The sequence below is a fragment of the Sturnus vulgaris genome, chromosome 11, assembly GCF_052056855.1.
Source record: "Sturnus vulgaris isolate bStuVul1 chromosome 11, bStuVul1.hap1, whole genome shotgun sequence".
NCBI lineage: Eukaryota > Metazoa > Chordata > Aves > Passeriformes > Sturnidae > Sturnus > Sturnus vulgaris.
Window position 1 is genome coordinate 10,970,624 of NC_142253.1, and position 17,737 is coordinate 10,988,360.

The 17,737-nt window shown below is 44.4% G+C and overlaps 1 protein-coding gene across 2 annotated transcripts; it reads right to left on the minus strand.

Annotated features, from left to right (window-relative positions):
- Positions 1-301: 301 nt before the first annotated feature.
- TPRA1 (transmembrane protein adipocyte associated 1) lies at positions 302-17,615 on the minus strand. 2 transcript variants are annotated; one of them, XM_014871937.2, is made up of 11 exons: positions 17,483-17,615; positions 13,726-13,928; positions 13,445-13,577; positions 10,455-10,541; positions 8,790-8,862; positions 7,749-7,828; positions 6,569-6,679; positions 6,090-6,150; positions 4,940-5,042; positions 4,244-4,324; positions 302-3,177 (listed from the first exon to the last, which is right to left on the minus strand). In XM_014871937.2, the coding sequence occupies exons 2-11, from the start codon at positions 13,914-13,916 to the stop codon at positions 2,943-2,945; spliced, it is 1,155 nt and encodes a 384-aa protein (XP_014727423.1). In that variant the 5' UTR covers positions 13,917-13,928; positions 17,483-17,615; the 3' UTR covers positions 302-2,942. The 2 variants fall into 2 exon arrangements, with proteins under 2 accessions (XP_014727423.1, XP_014727432.1); XM_014871946.2 differs by lacking the exon at positions 17,483-17,615 and adding an exon at positions 17,070-17,089.
- Positions 17,616-17,737: the final 122 nt, after the last annotated feature.

Below are 17,737 nucleotides of genomic sequence, written 5' to 3' on the forward strand. Positions count from 1 at the left end.
TCACAGGCCTGCACCATTGCTCTTCCAGGCTGGCGAGTTCTCAACCATATAATTACTCCTCCAGAAGTCTTTCCATAAACTGTGATTATTCCTGTCATCCTTCCCTAGGCCTTTTCCAGGTGTGCACTCCCAGCCAGGTGGCAGACATCACCTGCAAAGATCCAGGAAGGAGAGCTGGCAAAGCCAAACAAAACTGTATCACACCTGTGTCCATGCCTTCCCGCAAGCGGTTTTTTTTTTTTTTTAATCTTCAAGTTACTTTTCCTCCCCAACGTCTCATTTGAGAAATAAAGCATGACTATTTATGCCAAACTTAATTTTATTTATTTTACAAACAAAAATATACATTTATTCTATATTTTCTCTCTTTTTACCACACCCCCCCACATAACACACTTTGCTCAAGAACCACTTTAAAGATGGCTCAAAGCATTATATATACATAAATACACAGCAGGAGGGTCAGTCCATGACCTAGTGCAGAAGCTCTTCAGCAGTAGAACATGGGACATTCCAGAAATACTGGAGTCCCACCAGCAAAGGACAGGATGGATGTGTTGACAACCTGCATAGGTGATCCTTCAGCACTGAATTCAGGTGGTAGCAAAGGCAAATTCGTAACAGGTTCTTCACATCACCTAGGAGGGCAGGTGAGTCTTTTCAGTCAGGGTGTATAAAGTCAACAAATACTCCTTGGGATGGAAAACCGTTTGCTCCTTTAGTTCTCAACTGCTTTGAAATAGTCATCTCTCTTGACTTGTCCAAGGCTCAGGGAAGTTTTGCAGGTTCCCCCACCCTTCAACAGCAGCTCTGGATCAGTGTTGTAAGCAGCATCTGGAGCAGCAGCACAGCAATTCAGGCATCACATCATCCATCCCTTTTACAGCAAGCAGCCCAGCATGGCTCAGGCTGACTGACAGCAGTGACAGAAGAGCATGGAACACTTCTCTAACCTGGCAAGGGCTGACTTGGCAAGCCCTTGCAGTCATTGCATGAAATGGAAATGTGAAAGGCTGTGACCTACAAGAAACTACTCAACTCTAGCACACAGACAGATGGAAACCTCTTTTCCCCAAAAGCAAATAAAATAAAAATAAAACAAAAGGAGGGGGGTGTGGGTGAGTAGGGGCATTGTTTGTTTTCAAGGTGCCAGTGCTACTTAGAGGCCTGCAGGGCAAAGTACCCAGGCAGACAGAGAAACTGCATTGCTCATTAACAGAAAAAGATAAGCAAAGGCCTGCATAGTTTTGGCAACTGATATGAACTTCATGTTCTTACCCAGGTTTTCCTTCCCTGTGGTGGGAACACCTGGTAGCAAACACCATCCTCTATCTGCTAATGATCCACACCAATACCTTGTTAACTCTTACCTCAGTATTCTTCAACAATGGCAGTAAGTTGGGGCAAGAGATTCACACAGTCCTCAAACATTGCAAATTCCCTCTTTCTACCATCCCTAGTGGAAAGCTGCTTACAGCACATCTCCACCTACCTGGAGGACTCAGGTAGGAAAGCATCCCGAAATCTAGAGGAATACATGTCTTTATCCTTGGAAAGCACAGGATATCCCAGGAACCAGACTGATGCAGCCTTTATATGAACAGTCGCTGGATTGGAACACCATGTCTTGAAACTGCATGCCAGACAGCTCAGACAACAGGAGTCCTTCTTCCAGCATGGAAGATGTTAATAAGTTCCAGAAAGATTTTAAAAGGACCACTCCCCACATGCATGTAAGTATTTTCAACATATTGAGCCATAAAACTTACTCAGACCAGCAGCAGTCTGGGGATCTGAACTGCAGTGTAAGGGAAGGACACTGCCAGAGATACACATCCACCTCCCACTCCTCTCCCACTGCAGCACACCAACCAGTTTGATTCTAGCACAGCTAAGGTGTTTTAGTTTCCAGTCACTAAATTCTGACAGCTCAGACTCATCATAGGGCTCTGCTCTGCCTCAAGCACCTGAATGCTCTGGAGCCTTCATCTGCAGAGTCACTTCCTCCTTCACAGCACTCTCCAAGCCCCTGCCAAATCCACGAAGCAGGGTGCAGATGGAAAATGCACCTACCTCACAGGTTTTACTCTAGAAACTCAGCCCTGATTCAGTGTTGTTACTTAGATTTTCCTGTGAGCTCAAATGCACAGCACTACAGCCTCCACACACTGGTTCACAGCTCCTTCAGCTCACCTAGACAGCAGCACTGTCTGTCCTTCTGTCTCCCTACTGTTTAGCCACTTCACATCCATGCTGTGAGCCACCAGCCTTCCCCAAAGGTTCCCTGGGAACAGAGAACAGTTCACTCCTCTTCATACCTTTTTCCCCATACACTGAGAACATTTCTTTTAGCCACTAGCAACTCCAATTCACAATTTTCACCAGTGTTAGCTGAAACCAGAGGTGAGCCCCAGTGACCAGCTTCCCCCGTCAGACACTATCACCACCTGTGCTGTTGCATTATGGCAAGATGCAGGCAGCCATGCTGCTTGAAAAAGCCCAGGAAGACCATCTTTGGTTTCAATCACCAAAAACTTTCTATATATGTACAATACAGCAGTCAAATCAGCACCCTCATTCCTAAACACCATTCCTCTAAGTGAGAGACAAGTGCTTTCAGTCACTGAAAAGGAAGATGTGCCAGCCAGGGCTATCTTCTGAGTCATATTCACATCTGGGACGTGGAGGATCAGGAAAGTTCAGTGTTTAAAGGTTTATGAACAAAACTGCTCCACAATGTTCTCAGGTAGAAACAAAGTGTTCTTTCCAAAAGGGTTTGGGCTGCCAACTTAGTTCCACGACAGGTTTTGGAAATCCCATGGACAAGAGGAAAGCCATGGCAGGTAGCCAAGGACAGATTGCCAGTGGACATCCTAACAGCTGTAGTATCAGGGAGTTTGGAAGGACAGGAACGAGGCATCATGTGATTGAGGTGCCCTGCCTCAGGCATTGATGGATTTCCAGCGGTCACTGTCTATGCTGTTGATGCTGCCCACGTGGTACGGCATAGAGGCCACATCGTCCAGGTAGGCTGTGGTGTCAATCTGAGTGCTCGAGTAGAACCCAGAATCCATTCCTTCCTTCTTGGCAACAGCATAAGGGTGGGGTAGGTGCACATCCACATCCTCAGGTTCATCCACCTGACATTTGTAGGAGAAAAGGATCTTCGGTTCTGACCTGGAGTGACGAAAGATTAAAATGCATGTTTAATCAGTGTGGTATCACAGCCACCTATCCTTAATTGAAACTCATCAGTGTGAAGAAATTGTGCATTCAGACCTCAAACACTCTTTAAATGAGCTTTTCGTCTAGAAATCTGTGGCAGAGTAACTTCCATAAAACAATGCTAAATTAAGATTTGGATGCAGTCACTTAAGAGGAATACAAATGGCAGAATCCTTACTCCACCGTGGGAAAAGAGTTCTCATCTTCAGGAGCTTTGAATTACTGAGAAAAACAGCACCCAAACACTACTGAACCCCACAGCAGCCTGCTACTGACACCAGAATGAGTCAGAACAGGAGTTCACTTGAAGAACACTTCAAGTTCTACCTGTGTACATCAAGAAAACCAAAATGCAAACACTTGTGGATCAGCAGTTTTCATCTTTAACTCCAGACAGTGTTCCCTTTAACTTCAAAGGGATACAGAGGTACATTTTTATATTTTAAAAGTACTTCATCTTCTTGGTTATTTTAAAGCCTGCTGTTTCTCGCTAATGACCAACAAATACTAAAGCCTACACTAAACCATTTTCCCACGAAGGTGCATTTCCTGTGAGTGGCCACACGGCGGCGACCCCGGCCTGAGAATCGACCTTCCCAGGGCTTTTCACTGGCGATTTTTGAGTTCACGGTAGTCCTCGCCCGAAGAGTTACTAAACTCCAACATACTTTCTACAAATTTATCCCAAAACCCACCCAGAAGACCGTTTAAGCTCCCAGGACTCAATTCCTCATTAAGCATTTAGCTATGAACTTCAGCAGAAAAACTTTGTTCTACACAGGATGCTGATGCTGAAGAAGTGATCCTCTGAAATGTGTGAGGAATACAGCCATCAGCTCTGCTCTGCATAGAAGTGAGCAGCCTCGGGCCACAGAAATTCTTCAAGGGCAGAAATTAAGATTGGTTCTCTAACCGGCATTCTAGTTGCTGTCTTTATTGTACAGATTGAGAGAACCTGAGTGAAAAATACTTAAATGACAATATACACCCGTCTAAACTCCTGTTCCTGGATACTCACCCAAAGAAACCTTTCAGGAATGCCACATAGATGAGAGGTGCAAAGAAGCTGAAGTAAAGGAACGTGGTAGCATCAACACAGCTGTCAACAGCAAAAGGGAACAAGAAGGGCTTTAGCACTCAAGCACAATACAGCTGGATAATACCACTCACATCCTCCCAAATAATCCAATATCTGTCCAAAGTATCCACAGATCAAGAAAAAAATCATACCAAACGAATTTAAACTGATGCAAAGTAACAGCCATTGTCATCAACGTGTGTCACTGCTTCTAGACACTCAGGGGAAACATGCCAAAACCCAAGGTCTGAGCAAGAGCAGTCTCAGTGCTCCCAATTTTGCCTCACAGATCTGACACTGACCCCTGCAGAATGAGACCCCAGGTGTAAGGGCGTCTCCATATCTCCAGCAAACTATTTCCTGTCTTATTACCTAACAATGACCAGACATCAGTGGATTCACACTATTACTCTCACTCACCACCTCAAGACAACTGCAGCACACGCAGCTCCACAGCCTCTCCACTGAGGAGTTTCCTGATTACTTAGAGGTCTTTTGGCACAAAACAGAACCAACAGGTTTATTCCTTCTTAGGAACACAGCATAGGTTTGTGTTCTTGGGAGAGGCAGTGTTGAAGAACACTCAAATACAACACAAGACCCAGGGCTACAGACCTCTTCCCCCAGTGTACCTACCACAATCCTTCTATGATATCCACACAGAGGAGGGCACTGCCCAGGCCCTGTACCAGGTTCAGCAGTGCCAGAATGCCAGCATAAATATAAAAACTCTTCCTGGCTGTGGGAAAGACATAGACACACGTGAAGCTCAACCTCAAACACCAGGCCCACGGAAATATGTTTGATGGAGATGCCAAATCCAACAGAAGCTTCTCACCACCTTGCCTCTAAGAACTGCTGAACAATTAAGACTGCATTTTCCTGTCTCATGCTGGCAGGATTGATGGTGGTATAATGGACTAAACCATACCCTCCTGAATGTGTATATGCACACATGGGTTTTGAAAACAAAGTTACAGCAACACATGCAAAGATTCGACATGCAAGCATCTGGAAACAGTGTCAGTCACATAACTGAATAGAAGAAGAAAAAAAACAACCCAGCTGAACCAGAAGCTGTGCCCTTCCAATGCACAGCACTAATAAAACTTCTCATGAGACCCCAACAGGAGCAGAAGGGTATGCTGGACTCCAGGCAGATCAGGCCCAGGACCTGTGCCTGTGACATGTGACATACATATTCCCTCCCTCAGGATACCCACACAGGGATGTCAACACTAATTAGAGAGAGAAGAGCTCCGTACAAACACTTTAGTAACAGCTTCTCTCTATTCAAGAGCTGGAGGTATTTCGCAACAACAAAAATCAAACAAACATAAGTATCTTGATAAAGTAAAAGCCCAGATAAAAATTGTTGAACAGCTCCCATTCAGCCTTCCTTTCCCAGGGGATGACTAGCATGCACACTTGAACATCATGTGTGCATTTCAAAGGAAGCTGTTATTAAGAAGCCATTCCTTAAGGCTCTCAGAAGATTATATATTTTCATTATACCTGTATCATTAACAGAGCAGCAGGTCTTGTTCTCTTAATGTAATTGTTTAGCTACTAAAGTAGCAGCATAACTGCTCTTACTCTGCTCTCCAAAAGACACAACATACTAACTTTTCTAGGAATAAGTCACCAGTCCTTTGCCATGTTATCTAAACTCTGAGACATGGAATGCATCTGCAGCAAAAACACATATGGGAACCTTTTACTCCCACCTATGCTTTATCCTGATGCTGTACCCATCTATACTATGGAAAACACTACAGTTACCTACAAGGCAAAGAAATCCGGTCTTTCAGAGGAGTTTTTGGAAGAATCACCACCAAGGAATAGACCTGTTGAGACAAAGAACTAACAGTTCCATGGCTGCTTGGCAACTGAACTCAACAACCTTTGCAGGAATGGTGTGTGGTATTATGCACTCCCTACATGTCTCAGGGCAGAGGCACAAACCCTTAACATTAAACACAGTACAGATGTGAAGGCCCTACAACTCACCCCCATCAGCATTTAGCAGCTGAGAAACACGAGAGGGAAGAACATCTGAGTTCAGCTGGAATACAGCTGCCTCAGCTTACACCACTCCCACTGCACCTTTATTGCTGCAGCTTCTCCACCTTATGAGAAGCATCAGTGCCACACTGTAGGAGGCAGGAGGGGGATTAGGGCATTATTGTACTCAAAGCATCCTCCTTGCTCCAGTTAGAAAAAACAAAAAAGCTATCAGAGTGCAGAACATATTCCAGTACTTACCAGGAAGAAGAAACAGGAGCTGGCAAGCCAAAAGTGTCTCCCTCCATGGCCATAGATATTGAAGTCTTCTGCTGAGAGGTGGGCATCAGGGTACAGGATTTCCAGGGTGCCCTAGGAGAGAAGTGGCACCAACATGATTCTGTTACAAGCAATATCCTCACCAAAATTCATATTTGGACAAGGGACACTATGCTTAAAGAAGTTCAGAGAACAGCTGGCATGCCCCCTGCCCTGTTTAAACCAAGTTACAGTTAAAAAACAGATGAGGAAAAAACTGAAGCCAAGAAACGAGGAGAAAAAGAGTGGGAGGAAACTGCATCTGAAGGAAACTGGCATCAACAAAACTACAGAAGACAGACTGAGGTGGACAGGGGATGCAAGCACTTATCTGTCTAAAACAGACCAAGAGCTCAATTTCCATCCTTAAAGTAGACCTTTCTGCTGAAACATCCAGAATATAGTCAGTTTGGGAAAGGACACTGTCTTGTTTAGGAACTACCCATATAGACAATGGAGAGAAAAGTGCTTGTAAGCACTACTGAACCTAGATATAGCTCCAACACTTGATATTTTATGAGGCTCCTCCAGCTTTATCATGTGGTAATGATCAGCTCCCTGCCTCTGCAGACAAGAGCCTGGTCCCAGAACAAAGCTCTGTGTGTTATTCTGATGCTGCCCTAAGTACAGAGACATGAGCTGACCACTGACATGCTGAGGAGGAGAATAAACCCAGACACAGATTGCATTGTTCAGGGACATGAAGACATGCCTAATAAACTGAGCCAGCAAGCCAGCTGCTAGTCTGAAGAGAAGCAAGAGCTCTCATCTCTCAAAGACTCAGCAGACAAGGGCACTGCAGTGCCCTTACTGGGCAAGTACATGGTTTTCATGGCCCTTGAGGCCAGATCCAGAACTTGTGGCTCAGGTGTGGAAAACCTCACTCTTGTTCCCAGATTCATTAAACAAGGCAATCCATCCAAACCTCATTTCTTCACCTTATCTGAGTCATTTATGCAATAAAGAAGACAAGCAAATACTATTTGCTTATACACTGCCGCAAGTATTCAGTCTTCCTCCAAAACCTCATCTAATGAGCAAAGCTGCCACTTTCAGATACTTAACTGCTTAACTTCAAGCAAAGTTCCTTCTTTTGCAAATTCTTCCACTTCAATGTACTCACCTGGGTGACAGAATATGCCAGAGACAGTACAGTGGTGATTGCCAGCACACGTTTCACACTCGACTTGCTCTCCAGGTGACCTGTAATTACGGGGTATGGAAGTGACTCAGGATGTAATCCCAGCACTGGTTAAAAACAGTTCTTTTCAGAACCAGTAAAGGAAAACACTTGTATTCCCAGAGGCCTTCAAGGGAAGGTTAAAACTCACTAAACCCTGCTTGGAGAGTTGAGCCTTTCACAGGCAAAAATCCTACTTGCATAACAACTGATTTTATCTTGCTTTCCTCCTGTCCACACTTAGAGAAAACAACTAACTGCTGGGGGTTACAGGAAAGAAAAAAAAAATAATTACTCCAGCATCAAGTACACTGAGATGTTATAAAGCTGCTTCTCAGGGAAAAGAGTTGATGGGAGGCTGGAGTAGAGAAATCTGTACCGGAATATACTGCAGTAAGCAATTTCCAGAAGCTCCTTCCAATCTTAGTTATTCTATGAGTCCTCAAAAGATGAAAAACATACTGCCCACGTGTCCCACTGACACGTCAACAGTGACACCCACCCTCTCCTCTACCTCTGACCCACAGGGAGAGGCATTTTCACATGCATAACTGAAAAAAGTAGAATTACAATTGCAGGTACAGATAAAGATTTGAATGCAGCCAGGATGGATCAAACCAATTAAGAATGGGGTGAAGGGGACAGAAGGGCCCCCAAAGGGACCATCTTAAATAAAATGGGCTTCAAGGAATGATCAGACTGTTGATCTTGGCACAAAATCTTACCTAAGCTGTACACTCCACCATATGAGTGCAGGACAAACTAAGCACATATAAACCCTTAAATCACACAAACCATAGATCTGTAAGAATAATGAGGCCTTCAACCACTTCTAACTATATCTCCACAATTTTCCCTTTGCATTTATTCTATAGCCTCTTCACTTTATAGAATCAGCATCACCATAAACTTACAAATGCAGCCTTTGTGGAAGGAAAGACAATAGGAAACATTCAAAGCACTCAAAAACCTCCTGACACATACCAAAGGCAAGGCCTAGAATCACCACACTCAGTTCAATCGCCAGAAGGAAGAACCTTGTGATCTCCCACAGGATCTGAGGGATAACAGAGACCAGACAAACAGATTAGATGGAGCCAGGAACCGGTTTGAAGTTACTAAAGCAAAACTCCAGGGGATGGCAGCCTCTGAATGGCTGGTCATTTCCACAAACCCTTCTCATGCTTTGTAGGAATACTGACCACATGCTTGTTCCCAGCCCTTCTCGTGCCTGTGGAACAGAACAGTTGTTTGGGAACAAGCAAATAGTAGCTCTACAGAGAGGAAGTGGTCATGGTTTTCCCCAGCTGAGGATCTGTCACTTATTTCAGATGTGTTCTTGCTGTGGTGCTCCCAGGGAGCACAAGTCCATGATGACCTCAAACATAAAATATTAAACAAGGCCAGTTCCTAAAGCAGCAGATATGCCTGAAGAAACTCAGTGTTCTACCCTCTTCCAAAGCTACTAGTCTGTAAATCTAAGGCATATTCAAGTAAAAAGTATCCCCTGTTCTAGCCTGTCATTTGCAATCTCATGTTTTATTTGGTGAAACAAGACCAATAAAAAGCAGGTGAGGCAACTTTTCAGGGAGTCATCCAATAAATCAGTGCCAAACATAGAACAAGCACCCAGATTCTGGCTTATTAACCCTTTACCTCTGAATGCTGAATGGTACTGTATTGAAGATATGTAGTATTTTAAGAGGCATTGTATAAGACTTCTAACCCCAGCAAATACTGTGTGTGTGTGTGCGCATATATATAAGAGAATACAAAAGAAACATAATAGACACGATAGAATGTGTTTACAAAAAAACCTCTCAGAGTATCTGTCTTGCTACATGATTTCCCAGTTGCTGCACTTAGCAGCAACACCAGAGCTGAAGAAAAACACCTTTCCACCTCTTCTTCATTATTCAAGTCCTGGACCTACATCTGTTGGACAGAGGTGAATGAAAAATGCTACAAACATCCAGCCACTCACAACAGCAGCTCATCACAATGCTCTGATGGTAACATTAAAGGGAAAAGCAAGGAAACCACACTGATCCCAGAGAATAAAGCCCAAAGACTTGTACACTCTGTAGGTGCCTCCTCTAACAGCTCAAGAACTGCAGAGCTTTTTGTTTTAAGTAATATTTTGCTACAAGTCAAATTACTACAAAAGAACAGGACATACAAAGATATTTCCTGTTTGCTAAAGGTTCACCCTGTGCTCAGAGTGGTTGCAAGGACGTTCAGGTGTCAGTCGCAAAGGGGAAGCTGGTTTTAATTGCATTCAATACAAAAACTTCAACATTTTCAAAGAGCCACCGGAATGCTGCAAGAGTAACAAAGGCCAGGTCTGGTCTATCCACTAAAGGTATCTGAATGTTTATCTCCTGCAAAAGAGAACCATTTCATCCTTGTAACAGGAAATTTTTGCTGCCACTATTTGTGTGTCTATTTTAGGAAATCCATTGTTTTACCATCCTGGATGTTGTGATGATTTAGATCCAGCTATCAAAACAGGATTCCATAGTACACATAGCTAAGAGTACTGCAAAAAAAAGCACATTTTTCTTGCACATACGTAAGAGGGAAGCCAGGGCAGATTGCTGTGATCAGAAGTACACAAAGCACTGCCTCTAACATCAGTGTTGCACCTACCTTGTCAGCAACCATGGCAGCATCAGAGGCGCTCACAGTCATGGAGACAACAGCTCGAGCAATGCCAACTAAAGCCACCACAAATACCTGGAAAAAAAGAGCAAAAGTGAGCTCATGTCAAAAGGCACATATGCAGTAGTGATCAGAAACCCTTCTGGAATATCATTTTCAGGCTAGCTTTCAAGCCTGATAACGTGTACTAAGAATTTCCTGTAGCAGACTAGAATTAATTTCCTCAAAAAGATTCCTCAAAGCTGTTAGATAGGAGCAGTGCCTTAGAATTTAGGAAGGAACAACTGCCTCAGCTGTCAGATTAAGCTCTGAAGAGATCTTCACCCAGTCTTTACAACAGTATCTTTATAGTCTTCCCACCCTTCATTCTACTGGGGCAGGAGAGGAAAAGAAGAAACATAACAGAAATCATATCCCTCTGAATTATAAAACCAAACAGTTAGTAAGTCTGATAAACCAATCACATCAGACAATGGAAATCACTCAATACCAACTACCACACTACACAATTGTAACAAAACTAAACCTGAAGTTCTCTCACTCTATACTGACAATGCTCAGAAATGCAGAGGAAAAGTCACCTGCAGCCACCAGCTTTAAAACATCCTACCCTGCTGCACAGTGCAACATAGAGATGCCCAACTCACTTCATACACCACTGAAGGCATGACAGCTCAGCGAGGCTCTGTGTGCTGTCACAGCCATACTATGCAATTAAGAGCTCCGTTGGGTGTATCTACACTCCGCTGTACAGACTCACACCCTAAGAAAGTGGATTTTTCCAGATAAAATTCTCTACATGTCAGGTTGATCCTAATGATGAAGGTAGGAGACAGCTAAACCTATTAGAGAACCAAGAGTCCAAGCTGATTCTAATGTGGTTGCAGAATGGAAATGACCAATAAGTGACCCACAGATGACTATCTCTTTCTTCGAGGAAAAAGGGACAGCAATGGGCACAAAAGAAGAATACAACAATCCCTCCTGGGGTGGAAAACTTCCTGACAAAACACTGATAAAAAAAGAAGGTTCACTGAATATAATGGTGTTCTAGAGCTGCAACAACTCACTGAAGAGGAACACACATCTTTTTGTTTCCTCTCTAAGCAGGTAGAGAGTCTTCTCAATCTGTCAACTCCACATTAATCACCAACTCCACAGGAAAGCATTCCTTTAGGACATGACAAACAGCTAGTTTAAAGGAAGTCCTCACTAAACACACTTCCATCCTCATTTCCCAATAACATATTCAAGAAACGAGTATGAAACTGAGTTAACACATTTTCCTCTAAGACTGTGTGCTGGATTTGGAATAGAGAAAATTTCCTTCACAGTAGCTGGTACGGGGATGTGTTTGGGATTTTCGTGCTGAAAACTGTGTTGATAACACAAATGCTTTCATTGCTGCTGCACTGCACTTAGAATGTAAGGTATTTTTTGCCTCTCATCCCCCTCCAGCAACAAGTTGCCTAGAGGTGCACTAGTTAAGAGGGGACAGCTGGGACAGTTGACCCCAGCTGGCCCAAGGAATATTCCATATGGCATCATGCTCAGCACATAAAGACAGGAAGAAGGAGGAAGCAAAAGACTTTCAGACTAATGGTGTTTGTCTTCCCTAGTAACCATTACATGTGATGGAGCCCTGCGTTCCTGGAAACAGCTGAACCTGCCTGCCCATGGAAAGTGGTAAATGAATGCCTTGCTTTACTTTCTCTGTGTGCATAGCTTTTGCTTTGGCTTATTAAACTGTCTATCTCAACCCACAAATTTTCTCACTTTTATTCTTGTGATTCTTTCCCCTGTTCCAGTGAGGGGGAGTCAGAGAGCAGCTGTGTGGGGCTGAGTTGCCATCCAGAGCATAGTCAGTTCACTTTTCTCCCTTTGGTTTACCAAGAGTTTTGTTTTACAAAGCCTTTAGCAAAAACCTCTACTGACCATGTGCATTACTGGAAACACGTAGGAAGGTTTAAACCCAGACTGGAAAGGAATGGTAATATTTTCAAAAGGTTGAAACATTTGTGTGTATACCTGGTTATCCAAAACTGTGCAGAAACCCAGAACCCCAATTCTTGGCCTGAAAAAGCTAACAAGACTTCCCAACAAGGATTCAGGGGAGGCTACTAGGTCAGATTTGGTTTTGAGCTTCTTGGGTTTTGCCATGCCAGTACCTGTACACAGATCAGGGAAAGAGGTGTCCATCTAACCCAATTCAAACAAACATTCAGTTCCACAACCTGTACTGATCTCACTGAGGAAGAGCAATCATATTATGTTACATACTGAGGCAAGCCAGGATATCAAAAAGCTTCTGAATGGTATTTTTAAACAAATTCAGGTAGGTCCTCGGCTGCATTTATGATGCCCTGTAAGCAGTATCACAAGGTATCACAGGATTGGTGAGAGGAAAACAGCAAGATCTTAGAGGTTTGTGAACTGTAACTGTACTGAATATTTTGTTTCCACCTTAAGAACTATCAAGAACATCAAGTCAGGGCTACTTTGACAGGATGTGAAAGAAACTAACAGTGTTGGATTTCCACCTTCCCAGACTAACCAGAACCCTGCCACACTATCGTTTTCTTCAGCAGGTGACCAAGCTTTTCAACAGCTTCACACAATTTATTCTCCTTTCACTACCTCAATGAAACACTGGGTTTGTGTCCCATGCTACTTACTGCAAGGAGCAAAGAAAGCATAAGATACTAGATTCCAAGAGATCAAAGCAACAAAAGAAGAAAAAAGGAAAAGGAAAAAATGAAATCACCACAGGAGAACAAAATCCAGCAGATCTGGCCCCAGAACCCATTAAAAACTGAATTCAGTGAAAAAAAAAGTATATTTCTTGTAGTACACCTTCAACAGAAAGCAGCTTTTATCCCTGCAAGAGATGGTCTAGGCTCTCTCCAGTAGTTCAGTGATATTGTTCATGAGTGGTAATAAAATTACACTCATCAGTTCAAAGGCACAGTGGTACTCACTAGTATGTAGAATGTAGTGAAGATTGGGCTGGAAGTGACCCGGATTTTGGCCCTGGCAGAGGGCAGCTTCCAGAGAAGAAACATAAAGAAAAGCACATTGGGAACCAGGAGCAGAAGATCCCAGTAGCGGACTCTGCAAAAAGTAAATAAAACAGGTTTTATCCCTGATCTTCAGCCTCCAGAAAGGAAGGCATCAGTCTCTTCTCAACCAAACTGAGAAACAAACTAAGCTCTTTCCCTTGGTCCAGGGTCAGACTGTGGTCCCATTTCCTCCAACTCACCGGGACTTCCCAATGTCTTCATAGAGCAGCAAGAGGCACTTGTGCGGCACTGTGATGTTTGTGTCGTTGATCACGTGCGTTGTCATTGGGGAGAGAGCTGTCACATTATCCAGCACTGTCACCAGGGCAGTCGAATGTGTGATGTTGTCAGCCACAGACAATGTCAGCACAGACATCATGGACTGGAACATCCTGTCCTCCTTCTGGTCCAGGTCAAACAGAGCAAGACAACCACAGCAGAGAAAAAAGCAATATTAAATCAGTTGTGAGTCACAGCTAAAAAAACACATCCTTGACATTAAGCCCCTGCACAATTGCTTCCTGCTTGGTACAGCCAATTATCATCTTGTCAAAGACTGTATTACACAATGAAATGCCACCTGCCCTAAGTCTGCACATAGCCATTAGGGTGGGCAGTACAAAATCACACTCTGGTATCACAGTGACAAGCATCTTCAAATGATATTATGTGAGATTAAATTTTGTGATTCTTTGAGCTTTGGCAGATTCCTAGAAGAAATCAAGGCTCAACAGCAATACATGGCATCATCAGATAGAGACAAAAATCTACTTTACCACTCATTCTTGATCCCAAGATCAAGAAGTGACAGTCAATAACTTGATTTCAACTACTGCAAAGAAAAGATGAAGGTCCCTCCCAAAGACCCATTACTGTTAGCAACTCTGAAGTCTGAGAGCAGGGAGAGCCTCACATACAGTCACCTAAAGGGACTGTACAGTCTTTACCTTCCAAACCCAACACTGGCAAAAACCAAGATTCAGCATTCTTTTTCTAACCCTCTGCAAGACACCAGAACATTTCTATTTTTGACCAGCTCTCTTCCCACTCTAAAGTAGAACCCTGACTGTTAAGGTACTTCAGTAGCTACAAGCTGAATACAAACACAGGGTCCAATCACCCCTCCTGACAATATCCAAAAAGATCATAGACAACCCACAGATGCAAAAGTGATAAATCTCTGATAGCCAACACCTTAAAGATGCACATTGCCAGGGAAAGCACTTGAGCAGTCTGTGTGTTACAGCTAATCCAGGATTTATCTCAAAAAAAAACATTCTCCCTGTTTGACTCCAGCTCTGACTTGCGTGGTGAAAACTGACAGCCCCCATGACAGGGCTCAGAAGGTATTTTCCCTTAGAGGTTCTGGATGAGTCACAAGCTGGAAAGCATCAGCACAGCCCCGTATCATCTGCTGAGCTTTAAAAAGTTCAGTAGCACCTTCTTCACAAATTGGTTAAGACTGTCAGTCACAGGCTCTCCTTTCTCTTCAGAGGCTGAGACTCTTCCCAGGTTCTCTAAGGGGCAAGGGAATGATCCTGTCCTCAGCCAACAAAGCCTCCCTTTGATTCATCCTTGCTGACAGATACTCCCTGAGCTGGGATTTTCTTTCATGACAGCCGTATGCTGTGCTGCACGAGAGGCACCACAATAAATAAACACAGACCTGGAAGGAGTAGCTTTGTGCCAAGATGGCAAAGTCTTGGCCAAAAAATTCTACTTCTAAGTAGAGGTTCCAGCAAACAACCTTCACATTCCAAACTTATCTCTGGAAGTGTCCTTTCTTCCCTCCAGCTACTTACTTCTCTGAATTGTTAAGAGTAGGATTTTCTTTCAACAATTTTGCTCCATTCTCTTCCTTTGTAACACCACTATATCAGTAGAGGTGATGCCAAGAACGGTCGCATTCGCCAACACAGAAAAATTTCTACATGATATTTTCTCTACAGAAAAGTAGAGAAGAACCTCACAGATCACAGGCAGAATAACACTATGAACTGTGAACCATCACAACCTCCTAGTAGCTCTTCTGGGACAAAGAATTCCAACTGCCTGGCACACTGAAAAGAGCTCAAGTATAAGGCTGAGAGAGATTTACATTAGAAAAACAACTTCTTATGAAAAGAGCAAACAAGCTCTATTATTTTCCCCAGAAGCCACCACTATCATGCAACAGCAGCTGCTGATAAGGAGAGGAGTTGGCTACATGTAACTGAACTCCAGTCACGAGGTTTCAAAGGGCAAAGCAGAATCGAGCTCACCTCTCAGCCAGGCTACAGCCTGGTACTTGCTTTCTTCCTCCCCAGATGAAATGTACACACAGCAGAGCAACAGAACATCCAGTGTGATAAGAGAGGGCAGCCAAGGCCCTCAGACAGACAGCACTGTGGTCATACTTTTCTAATAGCTAAGGCTTACAGCAAGGATGTGGAGAACTGGCCCACTCCTGTCCAAATCAACAGCAAAAATCCCACAGCAACAGGACCAGGAATTGATGGAAAGAATCCAGCTAGGGATTGTCATCCCACTGCTCCTTTCAGCACTCTGTCCTTGCCCTGTCTAGTCCTAAATAAGTCCAGTCAGCTGAGCCTATCCAAGAGCTCACTCACCACACCCAGCAAACATGGGACTGTCTGCTTCAGCCAGCCCAGTCCATGGGGGTGTAAAATCACCCCGGAGTCACAAGAAAAAAAAAAACAGTGCTGCTGTCCTGGTCTCCCTTTTTCATCCAGAAGGCAGACCTGTACACCAGAAAACAAAATAACACGTTTTTCTACACTCCAGATGAAGTCAGGCTGACTTGGTCAAGGCCAATTCCTCAGTCCAGGCCCTGGACAAGGTGCATTTGGACTTAGAACATAGGCATGACTCCTGGGCTGCAGTGACAGCACTGGGAAAGGCTCTGCTACACTTTCAGGGAAATGCTATCTCACCAATGCATATTGGTCCATGAATCATGGCACTGTAACAATATCACAGCTGTCAAATTCAGAGGTCACGTCACTGGTAATCCTTTGTTCTTTCAAAGCCCATCTACAGAAAGGTGAATTACAAACTGCACAAGTTGCAGCTGTAATGAAAGAAAATCAAAACTTTTCTGTCTTTCTGCAAACAGCATCAAAGTCTCTTAAGTACAGATAACGATAGGATTAAGACTGCTTCTTACAATACTCTACTTGTGCAATAAAATCTTCACCGACCAGATCCCTGCCCAAATGTAACTGTTACTTCAGTAGCTTAAACGGTAAAAAATACCTCAGTACACCAAAAGTAAAGAAACAAACAAAAAATTCCTTACCAACACAAAAAAAACCCCACCTTATTGTATTTTTTTCTCTATTCCCTTTTAAGAAGCCTCTTCAACCCTCTCTTTTGGTCACAACAGCTGCATTTTTCAATTCACCCATAGAATTTAAGACAGGGATTTTCCCTCAGTGATTGAGGTGCTCCCTTCCAGTTTCATCTTGCATCTTGTTCTGAACTAAGCTTAAAAAGAAAGAAACTGCAAAGAGAAAAAAAACAAAAAACAAACGATGAAAAATACCGAAAGCAGAAGTATCAACAAGAAGCCCAAACCCTCAGAGACAGAACCATGGCGCAGAAGTGGATTTCAGAAATGCATATCCCGGGTTTTTTTCTGTTTCAGTTTTGATTCCTGTAGAAGGCGAGTTCACAACACGCAAGGAAAGTAGCAGTGCGTGGTCACTCGGCTCTAGGCTGACGAGGACGCCCGTTTCACTGTGCTAAAGCAGCCCAGCTGGAGGGAGCCCCGCGGCAGCTCCACCGCACCCTGCAGCTGGCCGGCGGTGTCCCGGGGGCTCTGGCCATGGGGGCCTGGGCTGCACCAGGAGGCCCTCGGAGGCCCGCGGCCCCCGCGCAGCACAGTCCTGCTCTGAGGCGCCGCAGTGTCCCCCCCCTCCCCAATACCCCCTCCCGCCTGCCCCGCTCCGCTCGTACCCAGCCCCGCTCCCGCCGCCGCTGCCGCTCAGTCCCGGCCGCCCGGCCCCGCCATCCCAGCCCCGGCCCTACCGCTCCCCTCAGCCGGGGAGCGTCGCTGAAGAGAAGACCGAGCGTAGCGCCGCGAAGCCAAGCGGAGACGCGGCCGCCAGAGCCGGGGCTTGTCGGCTGACCGCAGGGGCGCTATTGAGAGACGGTCCCCGAGACATCCGAGCTGGGCCAATCAGAGAGCGGGTCCTGTCAAAGGGCCCACAA

What these genes read in the sequence shown, in the direction of transcription:
- TPRA1 (XM_014871937.2), bottom strand. Translation starts at nt 13,916, where the DNA reads ATGTTCCAGTCCATGATGTCTGTGCTGACATTGTCTGTGGCTGACAAC. An exon ending in TCACTACATTCTACATACTA is followed by an intron (nt 10,542 to 13,444) that starts GTGAGTACCACT and finishes CTTTTTTTCCAG; the next exon opens with GTATTTGTGGTGGCTTTAGT. An exon ending in AGACCGGATTTCTTTGCCTT is followed by an intron (nt 5,043 to 6,089) that starts GTAGGTAACTGT and finishes TCTTTCCCACAG; the next exon opens with CCAGGAAGAGTTTTTATATT.